This window comes from Empidonax traillii, unplaced genomic scaffold (assembly GCF_003031625.1).
Source record: "Empidonax traillii isolate 1590-97213 ecotype Southwest subspecies unplaced genomic scaffold, ASM303162v1 scaffold191:size1449129, whole genome shotgun sequence".
NCBI classification, from domain to species: domain Eukaryota; kingdom Metazoa; phylum Chordata; class Aves; order Passeriformes; family Tyrannidae; genus Empidonax; species Empidonax traillii.
Window position 1 is genome coordinate 720,259 of NW_020955384.1, and position 27,065 is coordinate 747,323.

The 27,065-nt window shown below is 41.7% G+C and overlaps 1 protein-coding gene across 3 annotated transcripts in view; it reads left to right on the top strand.

Annotated features, from left to right (window-relative positions):
• BTBD11 (BTB domain containing 11) overlaps positions 1–27,065 on the top strand; it is a 173,561-nt gene that overhangs the window by 78,128 nt on the left and 68,368 nt on the right. For all 3 annotated transcript variants that reach the window (XM_027886639.1, XM_027886640.1, XM_027886641.1), the window contains exon 2: positions 23,809–23,958. In XM_027886639.1, the coding sequence (XP_027742440.1) occupies positions 23,809–23,958 (150 nt within the window). The remainder of the gene's footprint in view (positions 1–23,808; positions 23,959–27,065) is intronic.

Here is a 27,065-nt window from a genome sequence, read left to right on the forward strand (position 1 = left end):
CTATGGGAAGGTCAGAGAGGATCATTAAATGGCTGAAGAAACACCAGTCTAGATTCAGTCACCCTGCTTCTGACCTCAGACACAAGATTTGGGATGTAGGAACCCACAGGTGGTTCTTCAGGTGTTAAAAAATTACCACAGCAGTGCTGTAATGCTCATCACGCTATTCTGTTGGTCAGCCTCGTCCTTGAAACTTGTGCTCTCTGTGCTTTGTAAAGCTCTTCTTAAATAACTTGTAATAATGCAAACATTTTTACCTGGGATTAGAAGGAGTCAGCAAGCTCCTTCAGAGGATTTTAGCAAGAGAGCTGTGTCATGTGATTCAAGGAACCAAATTCATAGTCACCAGGAAGTGCTAATGCTGGTGATAGTGAAAGACAGTGCGTTCCCTTGGAGATTTAATGATGGAGAGAACAAACTGAAGGCTCCCAACCTCTTGCTGTCAGGGTCCTTAGAGACGGCAGACAAATCTTTACTCAGTGCAGCAAAGAAAAAGCTCTTGGACATCAACCGGCCCTGAATTCTCCAGAGTTTTGTGCTGCCTGTTAGAGCAGGGAACTTGCACAATGACCCAGATGGGCTATTTAATGAGGTGTTCCTCTAATGAGGGGTTATCGTTTTAAAGCTGAGCAAATAAAGTGTGAAATGCAGTTTCAGATGCTTCCTTTTTTGGGTTGTGCTGGGTGTTTGACTGTCCTATAGTCGAACAGGAAAAAAAAAAAAGGTGAACAAAAACTCTGGCATTGCAGAGCAGTATTTCACAAAAGCAGATTTGTCGTATGTTTCCAGAGTCCCTGGAATATTACCTGTTACAGATGGAAAATATGGGGAGGGGGGTTGTCCCAGGAGAAGGTACAGCTCTGTAGATATTCAGCCAGAGAAAAGGTGGCTGACTGTACATTGGAAACACACTGATGTGAAGCCATCCATCTCAGTGACAGGAGGACAAGGAAACACAGCAGGTGTTCGGGTTTCTTTTTCTTTCTTTGTTATTGTTTTTCTCTAGAATGATGGACTAATCACTGTAGTCTCCTGTTATTTCTGTTTCCCTTCCAACTTTCCAGTAGTTTTTGCAGATCTCTCTTAGCTTTGTGGGGAAAAAAAAACAAACCCGAAACAAACAAAACCACTGAAAAACCACCCCCAGAAAACCCCCGAATGGAAATCAAACCCAGCCCCCAGAAAACTAGCAGTGGAATAAAACCATGTGGCAATGGGCATGCACAAGAGAACAAAATTATGATTACAGCAGTAAATTTAATCTGGCAGTTCCTAATTTTAGAATACATGACTTTGTGACTTTAATTTTCCTTTGATGTGGTCTGAGCGTACAGTTAAGTAAGTTGTTGCAAAAAATTGTGTTTTCTGATTGAGCTGTGTGTGGAGTATAAGTCTTTTGAATTACCAACCAAAAAGTATTAATTTGTTTTTATGTTTTGTTACCCTTATACTGATGAGTACAATTGTTTTCTTGCACGTGTGCATCTTTTTTTGAGTTTTTAGGATTCTTTGATTTGAATTTAGTGCTTATGTTAAAATATGTGCAATTTTTGTCAGCCATGTAATAGTGGGCTGTGAAGTTTAATTTTAGTCCAGGTCATGCTCACACTGGTCACTTAAACACTAGTGGATTGTTAGTAGATGCAGTATATTATAAGGTATAGACTGCCTTTGCTGTATAGGGGGATGTACATAGCTTTAAAAATTCACTCTCTTTTTAAAGTTAGCCTTTATATTTTAAAACCTTACAATAAAGACAGATGGTATGTGTATGTAAAATATTTAAAGAAACATAAAAATTGTAAGAACAGAAAAGAAGGAATCCCTTCACATCACATCTCATTTCTAATTGGTAAGCGTCTCATGACTTCCAAGTATCCCTCAGTTTGCAGCGTAGCTCTGTAAAACCTTTGTTTGAGCCAAGATCGGTTATATGAGGGGACAGGATTATTGCTGTTCCTCCGTGTGCTTGATCGTGGGCAATTTTTTTATGAGTAGTGTTTCCAGGGGTGCAAGATGGGCTGGCTGTATTTTCGCACGTGCGATGGCGCAGTGGCTGCCCCTGATTGCTGAGGACAAGGTGTAGGGCAGGGCCAAAGCTGTGTTGGTGCTACCAAGTTCTGCTGGTGGGGCTGTCAGCTTGCAAAGCCTGACCAGCAGAAAGCCCCAAGGGTAGATTCCATCACACAAGCAAAATTGCAGCTTTTTGGTGTCCGTATTTCTGCAGGCAGGATCTAATGATGTAGTTTTCTCTTTACTTGTGTGGCTGAGGATCAGGAGGAACTACTCCAGAAAGCCACCTGTGCTTGCAGAACTTCCAGTGTAATTTCCACTCCTTCCAGGGTTCCCCCCCTCCCATTTTCTTCTGCTTAATTCCTACCACGCTTGCAAAATGTTTCTACCCTCTTTTCTGGGTAACTCTACAGATAAGAGACAGCCTTGGAGTAAATCCTTCTATCCCTTATCAATTGATGTTATGCTATATGCAGGTTTTTCTGATATATTTGCTCCTAACATTATTGGTCTGTCTGCACCTTTCACGGATTTATAGCTTTCTTACCTGTATGTTAAGGCAGGAATAACATTTTGAGTTGAAGACTTTTACTCTTCAAGAGTTTGAGCTCTAGATAATTTTTTTTAATTAGTGAATCCTGTTTAAGATGCTGAGCACAAATACCCTCTTTTCAGTTGGTGAAATTATCCCAGTTGACTGTGAATTACAGCCAATTACTGTATAAACTGCATAATTTCTTCTAAGATGGAAGTTGTGTTTTAATTACATTTTTTCCTCTGCAGGAGTCTGCTAACCTTATTGTCCTCCAGCATTGAATCCAACTGTTGCCCTTCGCTGGTCTTGCATTTTGAGTAGGATACCCTTGGAATACTTGGGGACATCAGCAATGACTGATGGATTTTTAAGGGGGCAGTTGTTAAATCATATATTGTTACGTTAATGTTTGTTTTCCTAATGCAGTCAGTTGCAGTGCTCAGCTATACAAGTGTGTGATTTCTTGCTGATCTGACACCAGCCTTTGTGTTGAACCCTGTACTCAAATCTGCAGTTACTTTAAGTATTCAAGCCGTAGCTTGGTATAAAGGCTTGATGATGTAATTATTTTTGTTGGCAAGCCTAACACTTCAAGATGTTCCAGAGTGAATAGTGATGGAGTCTGTCAAGTGTGTTCTTGAAATCTCTGAAGTTTATGATGAGTGAATTTCGCCATTCGGTGCTTTCTTCAGTGATTAGCCTTACAGTGCAAATCTGGTCAACACATGAGCTTTCATTGGTTAAATTGTTCACTCCCTTCCTCCTTCAGCTTTTCATGGATATATTTCTTTCATGTTTTTTTTGCTAAATTGAGTTCCTTGAGTTAACTAAATAGAAGTTTACAAAACTTGATATGAAGTTTACATGAAGTGACAGAGAAAAGCATTTCTGGAAAAAGATTACCAGCAAACTGCATTAAAGCTTGCCATGGAAAATCTTGCCAGCCTTTCGTGTTATCGGGAGTACCTGTCGCTGAGACTGGGCATGGCTGCCAAATGTTGTTTCCAGCAAAAACTAACAAACCCCAGATGAATTTTAGGTTAAATTACTTGTAAATGCTTGTCTTCTGCATGTGTTTTCAGCTGGGATGGTTAAACAAAGGCTTTGCAGAGATAAGTGTGTTCTGCTGTGAGGTCTTGTTTGGAGGAGCTGCACATCTTCTGGACGGCTCCCTTTGCATCTGCTGCTTCCCGTTGGGATTTAGGAAGTGAGTGATTAGCAAGTTGCTGAGGAGTTCTAGTTCTATCAAAAAAAGGAGAGAAGGGACCGGATTTTCCTGAGTGTTTGCCCAGTGGTCAGCTCAGTGACTCGTTTGGTGTTATTCTCATTTTCACTGTAATGATGGAGAACTTGTACATTATTTTTATGGTAGCATTTTGAAAAACCAAAAACCAGATGAGCTGACAATAAAAAGGTCCCACCATCTCTGATCTTTATTGTGCTGCTGATGAAATCAGTATGTGTTTTGCCTTGTCTGAAACCTGTTTCCTGTGGACTTTGTCTGGTTAAGAATATTCTGCTAAATCAGTGTGGTAGGGTTAAAGTTATTTATCACTGTCTTGTGGTGGTTTTATTAAACTTCTCTTAAGAATGAGAGGGTGATACATTTACATTTTTAGAAAAAGCTGAAACCAAGGAAATGCTGTGACATCCAAACCCAAATTTTGAAACTGGAATGCTGTGTATTAAATTCAAAATCACCATGTTTTACACAGTCATTAATTTCTATTAAGTTCCTTGTGGCATGTTTGCATTCAAAGTGTGACCTAGATAGGTGGTTCTGAAAAAGCACTTGGGCTCGCCAGTCCCACCAGCCAACTCTGGTGGTCAGGGGTGGTGAGACTGTGCTCCAGCACTTGGCCCACAACCCCTGTGGTTCTGCCTCTGTCCCCAGACCTGCAGGGATCTCTCTGTGTTCATAACCATAAAGCTCAAAGTGTTGGAGCGATTTAAGAAGCAATGGTGAGGTCATGGAACGACTTGCAAAAAATGATCTCTTGTCTTGAGACTGTTGCGTGAATTGTATTTTCATATTTTTATAAACTCTGTCAATACAGATGCCTTTTTGTAGCGCTGAATTATTTTCACTGTCTTCTCTTTCACTGGCAGAGGCCTCAAGCTTTTCTGTGTCGTTGTTCTTTGTCTTTTTTTTTCCTTTTTTTTCCCCCCACAAAAGATGAAAGAAGAGCAGAAGGCTTTGATAGATTTAGTGCCTGTAAATCTATGAAAGGTGCTACTAAAAATCTCAGACTGAACGGCTGAGATACCAGTGAGGATCCAGTTAAAAAACCATGTCTGATGTGGTCAGTAAAGGTCTCTGTGTGTTTGATGGTTTTCCTAAAGCTGCAACTCCTGCTTTTCTTGAACTTTTCCACTGATATGCAGGAGAATGTAATTTCTGTTTCTCTTGTTTGAAGAGATAAATTTGACGACATGACTAGAGCAGAGTGTGTATTGAAAGCTGTGGAAATAAAGCAGCAAATAAAAGAACTCCAGTTTTACTCATAAAAATTTATTTATATTTAAGCCAATTTTGGGGCTTTTTGACATTTGGATTTCCCAATAATGAAATGTTTTAAAGTATCTTTGAGACTGTTAAACAGTTCTACTCAGCTACTTCATAACATTTCACTGCCCTTCAATATTTGCTCTGTATGATTTGAAATGTCTGTACTTTGGTGTTGAAGGTTCCCCCCCCTTTCCTTTGACTCTCCCAGATAAGCTGTGCAGTTTGGTGAACTCTTTAATGAATATAAAGTATGCTTTTGTCCTTACCTTTTTTTTTTTTTTTTAAACTAGGCACAGTTTAAAGAATTGAAATATTATGAAATATTAGACATCTGGATTTATTAAAGTTACAGTGTTGGGTGAGGGGAGCATTTTTTTTTAAGAGCACTTCATTTTCACCTCTGAATAGCCAAGTTGTCTTTGAAATTTCTCTGAGGAGGGGAATTGTCCCCCTTTTGCTCCCGAGGCCAAGTCCTCTGCTCTTGTTTAAATAAGCCACCATGAAGAAGCTTCCATTTTCCACTTTCAGTGTTTCGTTTGAGAATTGGTTTGTTGACAGACCTACCGAGGGAGCTGTTTATGTGGCGTAGTGCTTCTCAAGTTGCTTTCCAAATGTCATTGAAACAAGCTTCTGTGGCATCACTACTTTTACTGAGGGATAAACACAGGTATGCATTGGTCTTTTTGGAGGCCAAACAGGCATCTGTGGCAGGCTGTGACTGCAGGTGGGAGTCTGTCTCACAGCTCATTTTGGAGGGGTGCTGTGGCGGCTTGTGCTAACTGTATAAGGTCATTGGACCTGGCCAAAGAGCACATTCCCTGTGGGAGCAAAGCTCCTCTTCGCACTCCAGTGCTCCTGTGCAATATGCTGCTCTGGATAGTTCTCATTCTTCATCACTATAAGTGTTTTGGGCTGATTTGGAACCATCTGTGGTATAAATAAGGGGCAGTGCCCCCGGTTGCAACATACATATGCCAGGGTGAAGCCATTTAGCGTGGCACCAAGCCAGAGCGTTTAATGAACCTTCATTGCGACTCTGTGTTAAAATGCTCATTGCTGTGGGGTCCCAGTGGTTGTGGAGGTGAGCCTTGTCTTACTGGCTTTGCCCGGGGAGTGCCTCACACTCAGCTCTGTCCTGCTGCCAACTCTTCTACTTCTTACAGAGAAGGGCATTTGGATTAAGACCTCTGAGCTCTGGTTTCATTGCAGGTACTGATACCTCTGCTCCTGTTGAAGGCAGCAGATTTGAAGTATTGCACCTTAATTGTGTAAACTGAGAGAGGTCTAACCATTCCCACTGGAGTCATGGAGGCCTGAGGAAAATTAACACTCTAATATTAGTTAATTGCTTTGAAGATATATATTGAAAATAAGAGTTCTAAGTATCTTGGTAAATATTGTTTCCTTTATTACTGCAATGTATCTCATTTTATGGGAGTCATTTAGTCAGTAGCATTTAGTTTGTGGTGATAAAGCAAAAACCCATCAGTGTGCTTTACAAACTCCTGCCGGCACGGGGCTGGTTTGCACTGATGGCTCTTCAAAGCCAGAGGATGCTCACCCACACACGCACAGCTACACGAGCGAAAACCGAGCCCATTTCCGTGCCTGCTGCAGCCACAGCCCACGAACCACACAGCACCTACAGATGTCACGTACGTCCCTTGGTGGGACGGGGCACGTTGTTCTGTTCTCACAGGCTGCAGTTGCTGCAGAGCCCTCCTGAAGTGATGAGGAGCCAGCCCAGCTCAGCGGCGGTGCCGGTTTCGCTGCTCTTGGACTGGCAGTGGTGCGGCTGTGTCATCAATCTCCATGCTGTTCCCCAGCTGCCCTCGCAGATTCCCGGCTGTAGGCTACGGCATGTGGAGATTTGGTCAGCAGCCAAGATAAACCAATGGAGGGAATTGAATAAAGAGCGTGTGTTGGCATATGCACAACAGCAGCACATACCGGTGGGGAGGTGCCGCTGGAACAGGATTTCCACAGGCAGCCAGCTCACTGATGTTTGCCACCAGCCAAGTCCCAGCACAGCAGGCAGTTTGCATGTCTATGGAGTCACCTTCCACATCCAAACCTCCCTGGTCTGCCCAGCTTAGCAGCAGCTTTTCCAGTGTGTACCACAGGAATCTGCATTCAATACCAAAATAGGATATTAGCCAAACAATTACTTGTTATTAGTCAAGTATCTTTCACCATGGGGCTGTTAATTCAGGGGGAAATGTGATCGTTTAAGTGCTTGCCAGAGCTGGTATGGCTGAGATGATGTGCTGCACAAGTTGGGGCTTGGTGGGCCCTGAAGACTTCATGGTTAGTAGATGAACTGCCCTTATCAGGCTGAGAGGGGACAAAAATGTGTTTCCACCTAGTCTAGGTTCATGGATTGGAAGGGACCCTAAAAGGCCATGTAGTCAATCCCTCTGTAATGAGCAGGGACATCTTCAACTTGACCAGATTGCTCAAAGCTCCATCCAACCTGACCCTGAAGGTTTCCAGGGATGGGACATCCACCACCTCTCTGGTCAACCAATGCCAGCATCTTACCTCTCACTGTAAAAATTTTTTTTTCCTTGTGTCCAACCTAAATCAACCTTCCTTCAGTTTAAAATCATTCCGTCTTGTCTCACCAGGCCCTTCTCTTCTCCAGGCTGCACAACTGAACTCTCTCTGTTTTCATAGAAGAGGAGCGTCAGCTCTGCGATCATCTTCATGACCTCCTCTGGATCTATTTCAGCATGTCCATGTCTTTCCTATGCTGAGGACCCCAGGGCTGGATGTGCTACATCTCCCTTAATATTTTTCTTGTCTTTGGACAAGACATTGTCTTGGTTGTTATCCTCAATGTTGTCTTCATCCAGATAAGATTTGTGTGTTCTAGATGCCCCCAAGATGCATAATCTGTCTCTTCAGTAGTATCACGTATTTTGAATGTCTCTCCTTGCTTTGCTTCAGAGTAATTTCTTGGTCAATCAGCTTTTGAAGCACCCAAATCGAGGTTTGACGTACAGTTAAAATGAAGTGCAAACTGGTATTTGTTTCAACTGATACTTTATGTGTTGCTGCCACACACACCAGTCTGTTGCTATTAACTCATAAAAACTAAGAGGATGGTAGACCACATGAATGTTATCTCACACTCAGCTGTCAGTTCATTCCCCAAAAACATGCAGAGTGGTTTAGTGCAAGGATTATTTTCCATCATTTATATTTTTATTGTTTTCCTTCTCTATTGCTGCTTGCATTAATCTTGTATGTCATATCAGTAAACCACAGTTCACGAGCTCCTTATCTCTCTTGTCTACATCATATTGGTCTGTGTTGACTCTTGAGTTCTTGTGCCTAAGGACATTTAATCATACTTTCACGGCGCATAAAAGGGGTTGCTTCATCTTGCATATTCCCTATTACTCTGAAGTCACCACAGAAATATTTTGCTCTTTTTCTCCTGAGAGTTTCAAGCACTGTCTGTATCAATCATATTTTTATTCGTCCCCTGCCATGATGTGCAGACTCCAGAATGTATTGTTTGTTGTATGAACAGTTCAGATTGTATTTTTCAGATTGTGGAGATCAGGGCTATGTATGATGATAATCAGTTTAGGGCAGTTGCTGTCTACATCTGCATCTTGTTCCCTATCTCATAGCATGCTGGGGAAATCCATGCTGCTGGACTTGCCTCCTCTGAGACAGATCCCTTCTGAAACTTTTTTTTTTTTACTTAAGAACTCCAGTGGTTGGAATTTGCAGGTGGCAGCCTTATGAGCAATTCATAGCCAAAACCAAAAGATAGTTTCTAGTTCGTCTTTCCAGCGTTCTCTGAAGAAGAAAAGCTTGTTTCAAAATTTTCAGTTGTACCCATCGTGATCAGGGAAAAGTCCAGGTTACTTGGGGATCTTTAAATATGAACTGGTAGAATTTTTAATCTTTATGGGGTTGAAGGTAGGCTAAAACCTGTATTCCAAATGTATGTTATTTTAAGAACTGGTGTAGAAGGCTTTCAGACTGTCACATTGTCACTGCTTTTGTTGAGATTGTTACACTCGTTACTTTAAATCATTTGAGTTGGAGGCTTTTTTTTTTTTTTTTGTCTGTTGACACTAAAGTTTGTTTTGAATTCAAAGTTGCAAATTGTGGCTGTTTAAGCAGAGGTGGTGAGAGAACCTATGGTCATATGATGTCAGAATGAGTGGCATGTACACACACAGCTGATTTCAGAAACCAAATAGTGATGTGTCAAACTCCCTAGATAAGTTTAGTGGACAAAGAATACCACCTGAATGCTGAAGAAAGATGAAACTGTCTGAGGAGGGAACTCAGATATATGAAATGATAAAGTTTCATTGCTTTTCTGTGCCTTGGAAATGCGAAGAATAACAATTTCCACGTGGAAAAAGAAAAGATGTTTGCCTTTTTTGTCAAAATTCCTCTTAGTTTAATGTGGTCTTTCAGTTCTAATACTGAAGGTTTTGCCCACTGTTCATGGTGGCCTGTGTATTTTGGAATATTACCGTTACAGTACCATGCCTATCCATTGGCAGAGGTGGGGAGGAGCAAGGTGTTGTATTAAATACGAGGACGGCCATAATAATAAAACTGGGCACTTAGATGATGATGGCCTAAATTCAGCTTTATTCTCATCATCCAGAGTATTACATTGTCTTCACACAGCTGCACACACACACTGTCTCTGTAGAATCTTACATACCAACACTATTCTTAGCTCTACTATCTATATTTACCACTAGCCTTTACCTATGATTGGTTGTTCGCCTCTTATTTACATTCTTTCTCCCATAGTCAGGACTGGCACCTTTTACCAAGATCTCTATGGCCCCTGCTTTTCTATCAGGGGTGTCTAGATCAAAATCCTCTTCCTCTACATCCCTCAAAAGGGGCACGGCGGATCCACTGCCTACCCTGACAGCAAGGTTGCTTCTACGTCTGCCAGAGTAAGAAGCAACTTCCTTGCACAACAGACCGTTTTGAGTGTTCACTAAATCCATTGCTAGTCACCTAGAGACATGATTAACATAAAGAATTTGGCCAAACTAACTGTCTTTCTTCATCATGCAAACCTCACATCAGAAAAGATGGACCCATGTGTGACATGGCTTTCATGTATGGCATCTATGTAACTTATATCTATAATGGTTCAAGACAAAATGATACTTTTTCCAATTTAAATGAACAGTTTATCTTTGCCTGTGCATAGACTAGTTAGGCAGTATAATTTTGTCTCTGAGTGCATGAAAACTTAGCTTAAAAGACCACAACAGTAGGAGAAATTGCACTGATTTACTTAGTACAGTATTTTCTTGCTGATGGGTTGGTGCCCTGTGCACTATGTTGAGAGTTTGTCAGATGCCTGTATGGCAGCATCCTAAACACTGTACTGTGGCTTAGCCCTCTCTCAGAACCAGGTGCTTTTAGGAGAAGAGTTAGATCCTATTACCTGTTAACTTTGGAGATGAAATGCAAGCATAGATAAACAGGGGACAGGCATCGTAACTCATTTTTTTGCACGTTGTCTGTTGGCTCCACCAAGCATCCACCAAGAGGGGTCTCTATGTGGAGGTGACCCTGCAGGCATCTCACTGCACAGCTAAGTCTAACACCTATTCCAACTCTTAGCAGGAAGAATTACTTCCTTGATTACATATTTCTGGGCAAACGAGCGCAAAATAAGTGACAGTTTTCCAACAGAGGGTACACTCTGGGAAGTCTGGTGTATACAAATGCCTGCTTTAATTTCACGTTGCGTGCGTGTGTGCATATATATATATATATATGAGCTCTATTTAAATCTCTTAATGAAGCTCATAGATCATTCTTGGCCTGCTGTAAGCAGTCCCTGTGACCAGGGTCAGTGGTAATGTGTTGTCCGCTCGTGGCTGGAGGCCACAAATCTACAAACTATTTAAATTGCAGAGTTCTGCCTTTTCACTAGAATAGAATGAAAATAATTAATTACAAATTTATTTTCTTTTTGAACTAGAAATTTAGTCTATTTTTGCTCCTTTTCCTCATGACATGCAGCTGAGGCAATGAAAACTTGCTTGTAGTTCTTGTAGTGCTGTGCATTGCAATTAAATTCCATGGTGTGCTTTTATGCTGCGAAATGGTAGTTTTCATTGAATCTATGGCTTTTCCAAATATTATGAACTACATAATTCTCTTGCAACTCCCTGTAGTTCATATAATTGTTAATATTAAGAAATCTAAACCAGGGAGCATTTTGTAACGTTTATTCATAAAAATTGTGATTGGAATAGGTACAACTTGAGTTAATTTAGGAGCTGTAACCACCTGCTGGAAGCAGTGGCTTCCAGGCTGAACCATGGGTTTGGTTTGTTGTGTATGTGTTTTGTAGCCCTGGAGAAGATGCTCAGGATTGAGTCCCAGGGCCGCTGAAAGGGGGTAGCTGTCATGAGTCCAGATGATGAAAAATGAAGTGGAGGTCCATATGCAAGCGAGATGAGGGAAGACATGATGCCATGAACAGGCATCTGTTTGGGGACTGTACCTGAGTGAAGCAAATGGAGTTTATTTGACTGTTGGGAAAATGGAGTTTGTACTGGTTTATTATTTGGGGATCTTTCCTCTCTAGGCTTTTGACTTAAATCAATTTTGAAGATTTGTATTCAATTTCTGTGTCCTTCATTGCATATATTGCTGCTTAGTCAGCTAATCAGTTATATAATGCTGACCCACTGAAGCCCTGTCTGGAAGTTTCCAAATACCATTTGGTTTCTTTCAGTCTACTTAAAAGAGAAAAGGCTAAATAAAATCAGCAGATGAGATGTAGCTGGCAAGGCAGTTACGGCTACCTGCTGATGATCATTATACATCCCTGATTTCAGTTGCTTTTGAAATGTGCCAGCAGTATTTAGGTTTTTCTAGGGCAGTCAGTTCCCCAAAAATTATTTTAAAATATCTTTTTTTTTTTTTTTTAAATTTCAGCAGAGTTGTCTCAGCTGTTTCTAAGACCAAGGCTATGGGGGCAGAACTAGTCTGTGGTTTGTTCCTCAGCCTGGTTTTGGTGCTTGAGTATTTAGTGAAGCTGTTCAAATCTTCGTTCGCGAAGCCTAGCCATGAAGCTGTGTTTTTAGGTGAAGCAGCTCCACAGGGTGACTGAGGCACTGCTGAGGGTTTGTCTCGGTCCCTGGAAGGGCACTAGTGGGAAGATGTGAGCCCACAGGGAATGGAATTTATTCAGAGCAGAGGATGGATAAGATGCGGTCATGTCAAAGTCATGCCAAAAACCACACTGAACCACAAAGATAAAATAGCGAGCGTGTTAATTCATTAACTGCTGTCTGTTCACTGCACTGGAGAAGGGTCTGACGTAGAAATGATCATATTCCTTTACTGCAGGTTTTTTGGTGTTTGTTGATCTGTGAGTGTCCTGGGTGACACAGTGGAGATTAATAATGCAGAGGTTCATATCTTCAGATTATACAAAAAAAAAAAAAAAAACTGGGTTTGACCTTTAACCACTCTGAGAATAAATGTGCAGCCATTTCTGTCTGGGAAAAGTAATAGAAGGTATAATTTTAAAAAAAAATGTATGAAATACTTTAGGAATTAATTGTGTTCTTTATATAAAATTCAGAATGTACAAATGCATACCCTGCATGGATTAAAAAGAAGTATTAAACCTCTGTGAAATAATTTTTAAGCCTTTTTTCAGACAAACTGGTAGGCATGTAATGAGCTCATTCACAGGAACACAGTTAGTTTGTATTGTAGCTGTGTGGGGAAGAGTGTGTCCATCAGTTCATCCAATTCAATAAAACCTGAATTATTTGAAATGAGTTCAGCCAGCCAGTCTGTAGGGCAAGTGATCATAAATGTGTGCTAGCAGCATAGTCTTAACTTCTCTTCTCGTAAATTTTTTTCATTGTCTGTAATGATTTTGCCATATATATATATATATATATATATATATATATATATATATATATGTATATAGGTTAACCTTTGCTGGTCAGAACTGATTTATTGTTGTAGATGTCGATATCAAAGGTCTGAATGGTGAAATACGTACTATTATGAGGCCGTTTCTACTAAGTGAGCCAAGTGAAATTCTGGAAGAACGTAAAGGTTACTTTTAGAAAGGACTGTCATCTGGCCGGCATTCAGGGTTTCCAGTCAGTGAAATTTTTAGGTGAATATTTGGCTTTAAATATGTGACAAAAACCCATTGAAGCACATGCTGAAGGCAGAAGGTTACTCCTTTACTTGAGGCTGGGAGCTAGGTACCTTGGTCCCATGCAGGTCACAGCTATCAGTCCCTGAACTCAAGTGTTTGCAGGTGAGGACGTGTCACCTGCTAGGGATACCCCAAGTGATGTACCAGACCTGGCTGTGAGGGATGCAGGAGGCTGTGGGGCACGTCCTGCTGTGGGGTTGTATGCAGTTCAGGAGATTGCCATAATCCTGTACCATATACTTCACGAGCAGGTGGTTTTTATCCTGCTGTGATAATCAGTTTGCTTAGTGCCACCCTTAGCAGGGTGGGAGGGAGCGTAGTATATTCTTGTAGTTATGGGATACTGCCCTAAAGCCAGTAAATAGCAGCTTGTGTTTCCAAATCATCTTATCATTCTTTACTTTCATTAAGCACGGGCTTTCATGATGAGGGTGGAGTGGCTAATCTGATATTCATCTATGTGAGCAGTTGAAAGGAAATCCTGATTAACCTTTACTGTAGTCTCTGCATGCTCCAGTTTACCCAAAACTTACTCCTTGGGGGGCTAAAATCCTGACCCTTACGAAGTCAGTAAAAGTTCTGCTAGAGCGGCTTGCATTGTTGTGCTGAAGCGTGGCAACATGCAGCAGCGGTGCAATTTCATCCACATGTGTGCATTGGCTCACGGGTTTCATTGCAGTGCCTACCTGTCATGTGTTTTTGGCTTTAATGCCCAACTGACTGCAAACTTAACTAATTTTATTTGTTTTATATTTATTTTACTGAAACACATACCTTAGTGCCTTTCCAGAAGGATGAAACTGAATGAAGGATGGTGATGATTTTAGCTGCTTTTTGACACTATGGTGGCATTGCCTAGACCAGAGTCCAAGGTTTTGGCATTCATGGAAGGTGACTTACAAAGCAAACGGCACGTGCCCAGCTCTGCAGAGAGGGGTGTCATTCTCCCATCAACCAGTCACCTCACCCTTGTGTGGTCAGGTGTTTCAGCAGTTTGAATTGCAAACCATCCTTATTCCTGCATGTATGGTTTTCTAAGCTTTTGCTCATGTAACAGGCTCCCAGGTGCAAGGTGGTGATTGCTCCATAGACCACAGGCTCCCTGCCACACTCCCCTCGATCTGGTTTCCACTGCACTGGGAATGCCCCGTGCTCAGTTTCAGCACCGGGGATCTGCTCTGCTGTGTACTATTCATGAAGTTTTCTATAAGCTGACGGTGTTCCAAAGCGAAAGGAGGAATTTTTGGCAAGCAGTTCTTTCTCCTGTAAAAAGCATACTAATCTTTGCAAATATGGAAGCAAATGGAGGAGGTGTTTTTTAGGGCATTCAAAATATTCTTGCCAAACGTATTGTTTAGTATCGGTGTAACTGCTCAGAAAGGGAAGCGCATCAGTGTTTTTGAGATGATGTGTCTGACCCTCAGAAGCATCTGACGCAGGGTGCCTATTCCAAAGGAGCGGTGGCACATGGAGAGAGCAATGGAAAATATGCTCTTTTGGATCAGGCATTTTGCACCGCTTTACTATAGCTGCAGTACCTGGAACAGCAGCCTGTTTGGACTGTAGGTCTCGCAAAAACCCGGGATTACGTTCTTGCATGGGGTTACTCCTTTGCAATTTACCACTCAGTTTCTCTTTTCAAGAAGTCCAAACCAGTATTGTTACAAGAAACTCCCTGCTCATATATGAGTGTCTAATTAGCTGTTACTGTTTTGTGTATCAAGTACTGGAGGACACTGGACTGGGTTAGGAGAGATGCTGTGTCAGCACCACTGGGCTTTCGGGCCGTGCCCATGTCACAGTTGCCGAAGGGGAGTGTTGTGTCATGACTGGACATTTCAGGGGGCTGACGGTAATGAATGAAGGGAATTACAGGCTCTGGGAAAGCATATTAAGGTGTGAATCACTGAATCCTCTTGTTCTGCTGCTATCAGCTGACAGGTCTTTTTCCATAAAATAAAACCCATTAATGTATTCTTAGTCATTTTTGGTGACTCAAAGGCATAGACCTTCTTCCAACTCTGTCTGAGAGGGAATTGTGCTTGTTTTGAGCCAAACCCGTTTTTGCATGAGTTAGTACTCTTGTGCATGCTCAGAGTCCATGTTTATACCAGAGCACATCCTTTCCTCCTTGAGTGTTTATTTGCCTTCTGTCTTGCTGCAAGAGGGCATCTCACGGTTAGACTGAGTACCGTCAAATCCACATTTGCCTGAGCTTTCTCACTTGCTGGTACTGCTAACACATTCATCATGCTCTTTTCTTCCATCAGATTCCCCATGACCTCTCAACTTCTTGGGTCAAGACACCGGGGGCTGCATGTGTTACATTTATTTGCATGTAGCAGAGAAGGGAGATATGGCATTTTTTAAATTTTATTTTTTGTGTCTGGATGCCTCCTATCAAAGAGTGATAGAAAGCCTTTCTTAGACACACTGCTAGTTCTAGGGCAGCATAGCTTAGATCAGGGTAATCTCAAGATGATGGGTACTCGACATAAAAATAAATGCACTGTGTCAGCTCTAACATCTCTCTGCCAAAAAAATCACAACTCTCGCTGAAAGTTTTATGGTCATTGTGACAGTGGAACAGCGCGACTGAGCAGAGTGTGCTGTCATGCAGTTTTCCTGTTGTGAAGTTGATAAAATGCATCTTCGTGGCCAAAAGGGAGAGCAGTGGTGAAAATCATAGGTAGGTGAAGACGTAGAGTGCACATCAGTCCCCTCACTGGGGAACAGGAGGGAAATACAGGTATTGCATCAACTGCAGCTTGCTGTGCCATCATAGCGTGTTGTTTGTCCAGGATGCACGCTGGAAAGCAGCATCTTCTGCTGCTTGCCTGATGGCAGTATCACAAAGACCACTTAAGGGAACTGGGAGAGACCTGGGGATAAGCATGAGGAGATTTATCTCCATTTCTTCTTTTGCTCGAGGACTGCCTTGTTTCACGTTCACTGGCTTAGTAGTTTATTTTTGTGGTGGTTTTGAGGATTTTGAAGTTCAGCAATTAGTTTTGGCAGGACTAAGACTTTGTTTTCTCTGTATCCTAAGAAAAATAAATGTAAAGCTGTAGTTGGTGATTTGGGAGCTCAGTTTCTATCTTTAGGGGATCTAATACTCTGATACTTTTTTTGTTTTGTAATATGTAGCCTAAACAATCAAATCCATCCTGTGTTCCACTTGGTTGTGCACCATTTAACTACTTGGTGCTAGCAGAATATATCCTAATTTACTTGAATTGTTGTTACTTGTATGCCATTTTAAGCAGCAGTGATTGCCACTCATTATCATTAGGCAAAAACTATTGCCTTTGGAAGGATCTTAATAAGGAGGATGTCCCAGTTAAGTAGAATATGTTGTGCTAAGAAACTTGGTTACAAGAAAAGATGTCATAGTCACATGTTGTACTATAATTTTATTATCTTGTCTTCCTTTAGCATCTGCTCTGATACCTCATGGAGGTGCTTTTTGCTTTGGATGATTTAGTTAGGCTCTCAGTTTTTTAATTTTTAAGCATTATTTATTTGCTCTTCTACTGATTTTTTTTCCAGGAGAGAAAGGGTGATCTCTTGTGGTTAAAATGCATAGCTAGAGGCCTTATGGTATTTTCCTGGTTTTCTATGACATTTCTTATTTCACCTTGAATTAGTTACTAAACTCTCTAATGCTTTACTTTCACTTTATCCACAAATTAGACGCGAATATTACCTTATCTGCATAATGCCAGTGTCTTGAGGCAAAGTGCAAAGCTGGTAATACCTATTAATGTCTTTGGGTAGTAGCTGTTAGACACACAAAGTAGTGTCCCTTTAGTCTCTTGTATCTGATTCCTATGCCTGTTCCACCCTTCCTTGTTTGGGCTGCTCTGCCTACTTTAAGACTCCAATTTTGGAAGCTTTATCTCACCACCTAGCTTTCCCAAGTGCTTTGCATTTTCTCCATGCAAAGCCACTCCCTGTTATTTAACTGGGTTGGAATGTGCAGAAAGAAGAGACTTTGTGCTCCTTGCCTTGAATGCTTTCCAGGTCTTCCGTTAACTGAAAGCACTGGCTGATATGATTAGCTTTAAAGTTTTCCCTGTAGTCTTATTTCTGTAAGGAGAAGATGTTTTCCATCTGCCTTGCCAGTCAAGTCGACAGGCTGAGCCCAGGGATGATGATGCAGGTTGTTTTAAGAAATGGAGACCACAGGGTTTCTTTCTGAGTTTAAGCTTCGACATAGTAGTTTGCATCCCTTCAGGTTCACCAGCTCCTGTGCGTTGGAGCTGGGATGTTGAGCTTGTGGTGCTGGCGATCCCGTACCATCCCTCAAAATCTGCTGTGTATCTGGATGTTGCATCATCCTCACATATTCATGGTTGCCATGATTGCAAAATATGGGGTCAGGAGAGTTTTTCTGCGTGTCGGAATACCAACCATGTGGGGCTTGCACCCTAGGTAAGTGCTTTGCTATTGCAAAGGCAGCTGGCAATAGTTTGGACCTTCCTCCTTCCCCTTCCCCCCCCCCCCCCATCCTCCGGCCTTTGTGTTGTAGATCTCAAGAATGCTCATTGGCGTTGGGAAGTATTTTGGTATATGAGCAATGGAAGAAAAGGTTTGGGGTCAGGTTTTTTTTGTTTTGTTGTTTTGGGGTTTTGTTTTTGTTTTTTTAATCGAATGTTTTGTGAGCTCTTGAACTTCACATGATTATTTATGAGAGCAGGAGACTAAAGATTTTTTAGTCTGATGTTCCTGTGTAAAAATAAAAAAAATGTGATGATTGAGGGGATTTCCTACTCCTAAAGGTAATCCTCCTAGGTAAGGTTGGCATTTACTCGAGCAGTATAACATGCAACACCATGTACTGGGGACAGCTCAGGTTACTATTTTCAGGCTCATTTTCTATAGCAATTTGCTATATATATGTATATATCACTATGCTCTCTCTCTCTGTATGTATATAATCTGTTCTGCACACTTAAACTCTATAAATTCTTAGTAGGATCCAGCTATTTCTTGCAGTTGGTGTATAAACTGTTTTCCAGATATATACATTTGCTTAAGACATAATAGATAGATAAAGAGGGAGGTCAAAGATAATTTGAATTATTTTCTCTTTAAAATGGAGCACTTAAAGAAACATAACGAGAGCAGCAAAGCCTTCATGCTTCTGTCTACACTCAAAATGGATATAAAGAAGTCTGGCACTCTTTCCAAAGGAATGAATGGGGAAATGTGCAAGAAGTATTTTATAGTGTTTACAGCACTTACATTTTTAGTCAAAGCAAACACATTTGTGTTGAGTTTCTGCTAGATGCCTCAGCCATGGATCATCTGAATCACATTGTTCAGTGGGCTTTTTTATTAATTTAATGTAGTTGGAAATTTGTTTTGTTTAATCTGTGGGATTTCAATACTAAAGGAGAAGGAGGAGGCAAGGAATTTAAAATGTGAATGGCATTAGGTATTGCAGACCCACAGACCCATGAACGTAGGCAGTGTAGAGTTCTTGTTTGCCTTGTTCTGTCACTTTATATACAGATTATGTATATATATATATAATTGAATTCAGTAATAGTTGAGGTATCATTTGGTCTTTGTGATTTTGCTGTAAGCTCAAGCAATATCTTGTTTAAATGTTTCAAACTTCTTGAAATACAAATACAAGCTTCAAATATGGGAGGTGTGTGGTACATTTACAATGGGTGAGAAGAGGAAGGTTGGAGCAATATCTTCGGACATGCAGTAAGTGAAACTGCAAGTTTAGGTCCCAGATCTCTCATTCTCTTGCTCCTGAGATGGACTCACAGTTGAAAATGCTGTTTTAGGTGGCCAAGGTGGTTTGGGACTGACCTACAGGATGTTTGAGCATGCAATATGGCATTGCTCCATAGTTTATTACCCATCCCAAATAAAAAGCCTTGCTGTTTTATTGCTGTGCACATTGTGTAGTCATTCATGGTGATATACAAACAGCTACTTGTCTTATTTTTTGCTGGTTTACCCTTTGATCTGCCTTTACATGACACAAATAGCTGTGCAGTGCCAGGAGCAATACGTGGTCCATGGAAAGCCTATGTCTAAAAGAAAGTGAAGTCTGCTGTTCCTGGAGTATGGGCACCATAAAAGCCAGCACTTCAGGAATCAAATGTTTGGCAACAGCTGGTATTTAAAAAGTGCAGGTATCTGTCTAAATTGAGGAACAGTGGCGAAAGCGTAGTTATTTTGAATGATTCCACTGTATTTAGGTGGGATTTGGGCTACACAACCCATATTTCTCCTGGCCAGAAAAGCTGTAAGAGTCACACAGCAGCTGCTGTGTCTGATGTTGGAGTTGCTCTTGACTGTCAGGTCTCTAAGGCTGTTTTGATGGGGGGCACTGAGGAGCTCTGGTGGGACTGCTGCTGGACACTGAGTTTGGGATATTTGGGTGATGCACACACACTTATGTCATGCTGCAAGGATGACATTAGGTAGCTCTGCAACAAGCTCTGAAAAGAGTATGCAGGAAGGCAAGTATTTGTGTACCAAAATCTGCTTTGCAGTGGAGGGTGGTGCATCAATCAAACCCAAAGAGGTGGAAATGGGTACGGGAAAACTGGAAAAGAATTACCACGTACTCCAGTCTTTGGATGAGTTTGCTTGAAGGTTTAAAATAACTGCTTCTTTTATAAGTGTGGGCTCTTTCAAGTTTTCATTTGTCGTTTTGTACCATACTTTTTTGGTTTGGGATTTTCAAGTCCTTAGGGACTGAGCTCTGGCTTGTGTTTCAGCTGAGCCCAGAGGGCAGGAAAAATGTAGAGTGTATTAATTGTGTATTGGATTTTCTCTATGATGTTGTTTTTTCTCTAGAGATTTGGGAGGGGGAGCATTAGGAGCTTGCCACTGTGATTTTTTTTTTTAATTTTTTTTTGGCATCCTGCTGATTTTAAAATGTATGCATTTCTCTTGAGTCTTTCACCTAGAGATTGCAGGGTACTCTGAGGCCAAGGGCAAAGAGAATAAAGCAATTTTGGTATGGCCCATTCTGGATATGTCTCCTTGCAGTCAAGTCCTAGGCAGATCCATGCCCCAAGGAGGGTACAAGGGGAAGCACCTTTCAAAAGAAGTGACAAAAGCCAAATGCACCTGAGTGCTTTGATTGCCTTGCCTTGCTCCAGTGGTTCACAGCAGTCGGAGGTGCAACGTATGGCTTCTGTACATTGCTGGGTGGCACAGAGCAGCCAGGGCCATGCTGAAGGAGTCTGACCCTGTACTCATCAGGCAGCATCTGACTTCTTAATTTCCACTGTGGTGAATCAGAGGGAAGGAGAGGGATAAAATAATGGGCAAAGAAGCGCACAGGGTTGAGTAACCATGCAGAAAGGAAGGACATATAACAGTGCCAGTTGAGAGAAAAGACAGGTACTGCTGTTCATTTCTGAAGACACTGCACAGAAGTCTTTGGTGTGGAATGACAGGTAGCATCAGCAGTGACAGTCAGAAAAGGAAGTGGGGGAAAGTACTGATTTTCAGGCCACTGGAAACTTGAGGTCCTCACCTGTTTTTCAAGTTCAACACAATACGGCTGAAAAAGCAAGTGAATTAATACTAATTGGAAGAGAATTAAAATAAGAAAGTTGAACTGTAGCCAAAAGCTTTTTAGATGTTTCTATCTATAAAAAAGATATATATAATCACAAAATGTTTATTTTTTCCCCTCCCTTGTCAGTTTGGCGTGCTCTCTTCTTCCCTGCTGTAGCCTTTCCTCAGAAAATTTGAACTTTACATCAAACATTGATAAAAAGAGAGTGATTTTTTTTTTTTTCTAAAAAGGCATTTTATTCACTTTAATATTTTTTGGGGGAAAACAGTTGAAACTAGAAGATTGGCAGAGCTGCATGCCCAAGCTGTTTTCTCTATACTCATGGAAGCAGATTTGGTCCAGCAAAATTATAAGTTATAAACAAATCTTCCATCACCCCACTGGTCACTGGCTGTGGTCAATTATAGTTTTGAAGCTGGCATCAGATGTTTGGCTATTGTGTGTCTTTGCTAATCTCCAACCCAAGTGAAACCCTTTGGAACGACACATCCTAGAATTTGTTACGTTCTCTAACAATGGCACATTTTGCATTTCATTTGCGCGTTTCCATCCAAGAACCTAAGAATATCCTCCCCTCGCCAAAGAACAGAGTAATTAATCATCAGAGCTGTTTGTAAGGAAGAGGCCTGGCTGTGGAAACAGTTGTAGATAAAGTAGAGAATAAAATGTCTATATCCCACTGCATAAATCACTTGGAGAAATATTTTCTGTACATATTATGATTTTAAACCATTTGGATTTTATTTATAAAGTTACCATAAACCAGGATTTCTTTCCCCCTCACTTAAGGCATGTTTTTGCAGAAAAATTGTCCAGTTCATTTTTTAAAGATACCATAAAGCTGTTTGTGCTCTATTTTTCTGTTTTTAGAAATCTCTTAGAATATTAGATAATTTTCACATCTGTTTTCTGCAGGGAAGACACTTCCAATTTTGTCTTAATTTCTATCCATTAGAATTATTTCTGAGAGAGTACTTACTAAAATATTCAGGCAATCCTGCATTTTAAATCCAGGTGTTGTACTTCTGGAGATCTGTGCAACCACAGAATATAAATGTTGATCAGTGCACCAAGTGTTTATGCGAGTCAGCCACTGAGCGATGGCAGGAGAATTTGAAGAGCTTGCTTGATAAGCTGTTGCCGCTTTTCATTTCTTACCTTTTCTGCTTCGAATTCTTCCCTCGCTTTTGCTGTGTCAGATGTCCTGCTCTTTTTTTCCAGGGCGCTTCCTCGTGAGTTGTGGTGCTCGCTCGTGACCTTCCACACGTGCATGGGGTTGTTACAACCCCTGGGACCAGAGCCAGGACTGGGAATTACACCTGTTCCTGCTCCTGTGTCTCCAGCATTCAAACAGGCTATCAGGGACTTTGTTTTGGTGCTGCTGCTGCGTGCAGAGGATGATCCTGGTTTAGGTTGCTGTCTCATGGCAATGCTGGACAAAACTTTTGGTCTTGGTTTTCCCAGTGTGCACCCCTGCTTTTTTCTTTTGAATAGGCTCACTGAACCTGTGTCACCTCTTTCCTTCCAGAATGGGTGGTTTTAGGTCTGTGCTGCAAATATAACTTGTAGACTGAACTGTTTGCAGAGAAGAGATAGATATGAGGAGGGAATCCAGGGCAATTTGGTGAAGCTAACAAAATGTCTGAGAAGCATCTCCTCTCAGGTGAATCGCCTGGTCTTTCAGTGCTCCAAGGCAGGGATGTTTGTGGGACTGTTTCATAACTGAGATAAACAGATTAAGGTAGCCATTCTGCCCTGGACCTGCAATGTTGTACCTGTTGGCAGAATTACTGGTCAGTAGAGTTAGATGTTGTATATTACTGAGCTGGGAAACTAAGCAAGTTGTTCCCTTGAAAAAAAACACTAAATAGGTACCTCTTCCTTAATGTATTTTGCAAAGTCGTCTTGGCCTGTAAGGGCAGAATCTCCTGTCTGTGCTTAAAAGAAAACAATAGTAAAAACTAATGGAAAATACTTACTACTCTGACTTCTTTTCTAAGGTAATTGTTGTATATCGTGCATTTGGAGATAAGATGAAATTTAATCATCATAAAGAGGTACAGTTCCACTGCCTGGGTCTCCACCTGTGTGTGTCCCAGAGGGAGTGGGAAAATGATAGCCATTGTGAAGAGCATAGTCATAGCTGACTGTTCCCGGACCTTAGGAAGGGAGCAGAGCTTGCTCTCCAAGCTGGACCAATGCATGTTACTCAAGGATGGTAATGCAGTGTTTGCTCTTGTAAATAAGTTCTGGATTTTAGCATGACAGTGATTTTGATGAGTAAATATATGCCCTCTATCTATTCCTAAGGGTTTAGATGTTGTGGCAGAAAGTGACTTTTGTGCCTGAATGAATGTGTATGTAAATCATTTTATTGTCAGTAGCTTTACTTTTGCCCTGCACCATAAAAATTCACTACTCTAAGGGCTTCTGCATAATGGGCTTTTGAAGCCCAAGCAGTTCAGTTGCCAGAAGCTGTATTTACAAAAGAAATTCAGTCAGCCCATCAATGACACTTCTAACATCTTGATACTGTCTGTTGTTTTGGCAATTGCAAGTGGAATTTCCCTTACAGGAAAATCCTGTAAATGTATTATCTGTCTCATATATAATTTTGAAGCCAATCTTTAAGAATTCTGAGATACCGTTAGATACCATTTTCTAATAATTTTGTGTAGGTTGAGAGTAGTTTCTAGGCTTCCCTGGAACCTTCTTGAACTCCTCTTTGGGCAGTCCTCCTAGGATTTTCTGTAAGAATTATCCCTAGGGTGATACTGTAATTGACTTGGGGATGTTCAGAAGAGCTAACAAGGGCCACTTCTGCATGAGTCATCTGTGACATTGAGTTACAGATGTTGGCTGAGCTCTGCACACGCAGGCTGTGTCTCGGAATGTCCCCAAAACGATGTGGTGGCGCCAGCAAAGTCATCCATATTGGCTGAAATGACATCAGACTTCTCCTTTCTTTTTATCCACTGTAGGTGTTCTCTGCCTGCCGGACAGCTTGAACCTTCACAAAGACCAGCAAAGGTCCAACAAGCCCGGGGAGGTGCAGATGTTCAGCCAGTCAGAGCTAAGGACCATCGAGCAGTCTTTACTCGCTACGCGCGTGGGGAGCATTGCTGAACTCAGTAAGTACAAGGCTGTCAGTAACATTTGGATTTCTTTCCTGAAAGTAAGGCAAAGCCAATTTGCATTGTCTGGTTCTGCAGAGGAGAGATGAAAGGGCATATGTAATGTTGAAGGAGACGTTGGGGCAGATCTAGCTGTGTTCATGCCCCATGGTTAGTTTGGAAACTGAAGCCATAGGATGAAAGAAGTCTTGTGCAGACTCATAGCAATGCCTGTGGCTTGTTTGCATACATCGCTCTCAATTTTAAAGCTGGAAGATGCTTTATTTCATCTTCCCTGTGTTGTATTTGAGAGCACCTCACAGCTTGGCCAGACTTGCAAACGTCTTTTGTATTGGTGTCTTCTCATTTCAGTGGGATGTCTGTTTTATGATGGCAGGCAAAAAGCTGAAGGCTGCAATAAGTAAAGGAAATATTGCCACACGTTAAAGGCAGAGCTAGTTTCACGTGTGTTGGAGAAGATCCTTCACTTGCCTTTCCTTCTCCAGTTTCAGCAGAGGAAAACCCCACAACTCAAACAAGCACCAGAGGAATTTACTCCTGAAAGATAAATTATTTGCTATTAATCAAAACACTTTTTGAGAAATATGGGAATCTGTGATATTTGTCAAAGTCTGAAAACTTTGCTTTTGGCACAGATAAACAGTATAAGACAAATCCCATGTGCATCCTTTTGTGACATGGAGATAAATTACCAAAAGTGCTTTATTTAAACTTTTTATTAAGAGAGAAGTGTTCCAATCACATGTTTATAGTCTAGTTAGATATAGAAAACTCTGTGTGGGATAACAGAAACATTCAGACAAATTTTTTTCTGAGAATTGTGAGAAATACAGTCAAGCATTTTTTTTCCTGAGGTCTGTTATGAAATTTTGGGGAGAAATGAAAAAGTACTCAAATACATGAAGGTACAGGCTACCCAACTTACTGTTGTTCCTATTGCTGAACTGTGTGCTACCAGCATCATAAAGAACATGTACACGGATCTGAGGTTCATTTTTTCGGCACTTCCTGTAGCAATGCAAGTCTCCTCTGTAGGTCTGTCATATCACCATGGCTCAGTTTTGTGCTGTTCACAAGCTGTGTGGATGCACCAGGAATGGTTGTCTACAAGCCACAAGATGAATTTCTGTTTTCAGCTTGCCAGTTTTAATTTGCTCTGGTGAAATGTCAACAAGCCAAGAGCACTTACATGCCTTAGTGTGAAGTGTTGCTCCGTCTCTGGAATCAGGTGTTTGGTGTTATTCAAATTAAGTAATTTATGCTCATTTATTTCACGCGTATGAAACACACAACAGTACAGTCTGTGTGCCAACTAAATTATGCATGATACAGCTGTCTTTCTTAAAAGTACATATGTTTGGGTTTTAACAAATAAGTAATTTATGAATATTTCACGGTGGTTTTTTTTTATTCTGGATTTTTCTTGGACCTTTGTACACAACCCGAAAAGCCAGACTCCTTAGTTAGAGCACCCTCTCCCCTTTTAAAATCTGATGTCTAGAAACCTGTCATCTCTAAGTGTCCTACCTTACATTCAAATCTTTGGTTGGTAGAGTTTGCTTTCTGTACATCTGTTGACTGCAAACACAAGCAAAACACTCTTCAGGGTGGCCAGTTCGAAGAACAGAGCGCATCAGTGGGAGTTAGATGCAGCTGTCGGAGAGGCTGGCACCTCCAGCAGGCTGGTAGCCCTCCAGAAAGCCCTCTGGCCAACTGTGGAGGGATCCTCCCTGGCCTCTGCAGGCAGATGCATGTTGGGGAAGCAGCAGTGGGAGGAGTGGTAATTGGCAAAGCTTGCAAGGCTGGATATGCTCAATTGGGTAGAAATCTGTGCTGTGTGGCAGTGCTGGTGCAGAGTTCAAAACTCAGCTGTGAAACGTGGAGGGAGGTGCAGCGTCTTAGTGGGCAAAACCCCTCTGATTTTGGAGGAAAAATCATGAAATGGAAGGAAAATGGAGGGGCGAGGGGATACAAGTAAGTTTGCTCTTTGCTCAGTGCTTGTGTGTCTGTCTCTGGCAGCAGCAGCAGCTGTGAGCCAGAGGTTACAGCAAAACCTCTGCCACAGAGGGCGGATGAGGAACCGTAGCGTGGGGGCAGAAATGCAGAGCAGTGGGGAGAAGCTGGGGGGAACACCTGGGGATCACAAAGGCAGGGAAAGGGCGTAGGCAAAGGAGGTTTTATTGCTGCCTTGGTGGTGTGAGGGGGATGGAGAGCTTTAAAAATGACAAGCATTGACACGGAGAAAGTGAGATATGAGGGAAGGATTAGATACAGAAAAGCCCCTGTTTTTGTGGGGATGAATAAAGGCGATGAGGGAGACTCTCTGGATAGGAGGGAATCAAGAGGGATAGCACTTGTGAAGAGAAGGAGAAGGTAGCAACTAGAACTGAGAGACAAGGACAGAAGCTTGGCCTGTGGACCAGCAGAGCGAGCAGTCCCCAAGCATGTGTATGCAACGTCTCATCGGCTTGCACTATCCCAGGAGCCAGGATTTCATTTCTTTTCTCTTCAAAGGGGCACAAAAACCAGGGACAAAGACTGATCTTGCAATAAAGCAATATAATTTTATCTCAGGAAAAAACAATATCTCAAAAAGCAGTTCTAATTGAATGAGATTTCCTATAGTTTATTGGCATCAATGATTAAAGTATTGCAAGTACGCAGAATAATTGGAATTAACAAGTTGCCTGCTTGCAGAGGAAAGGCTTCCCCTGCTCCTGGTTCTACTCAGCATCTTTGCATGCAGCAGCGTGGCCAGCTGCCGAGCTGCTAGAGGCTTTGAGAGGGGGAAGTCAGATCTGTGCCCTGAAAGACGACAGCTGGCAAACGGGGCCTGTTTTCTGCCCAGCACCTGTATTTCAGCTCACGTCTTCTTAATTCTTTACGGTCTCCCGCAGGTGAAAAATAGATTCACAAGGTGAGAAGCCTTGCACTTTGTGGCACCTTCACCTTGCCCTATTCCTGATGGCCCTCATGTGTCTGCACCCTTTGTTTTTTCATGCATTCTGTCAGTGTATTAGAGAAGACCATTTGGGTGAGCTGTGTCTCTCTGGGGGGTTGACAGCAGGCAGGAGAATTTTGGGAAAAGGTGGGAGGGCAGACAG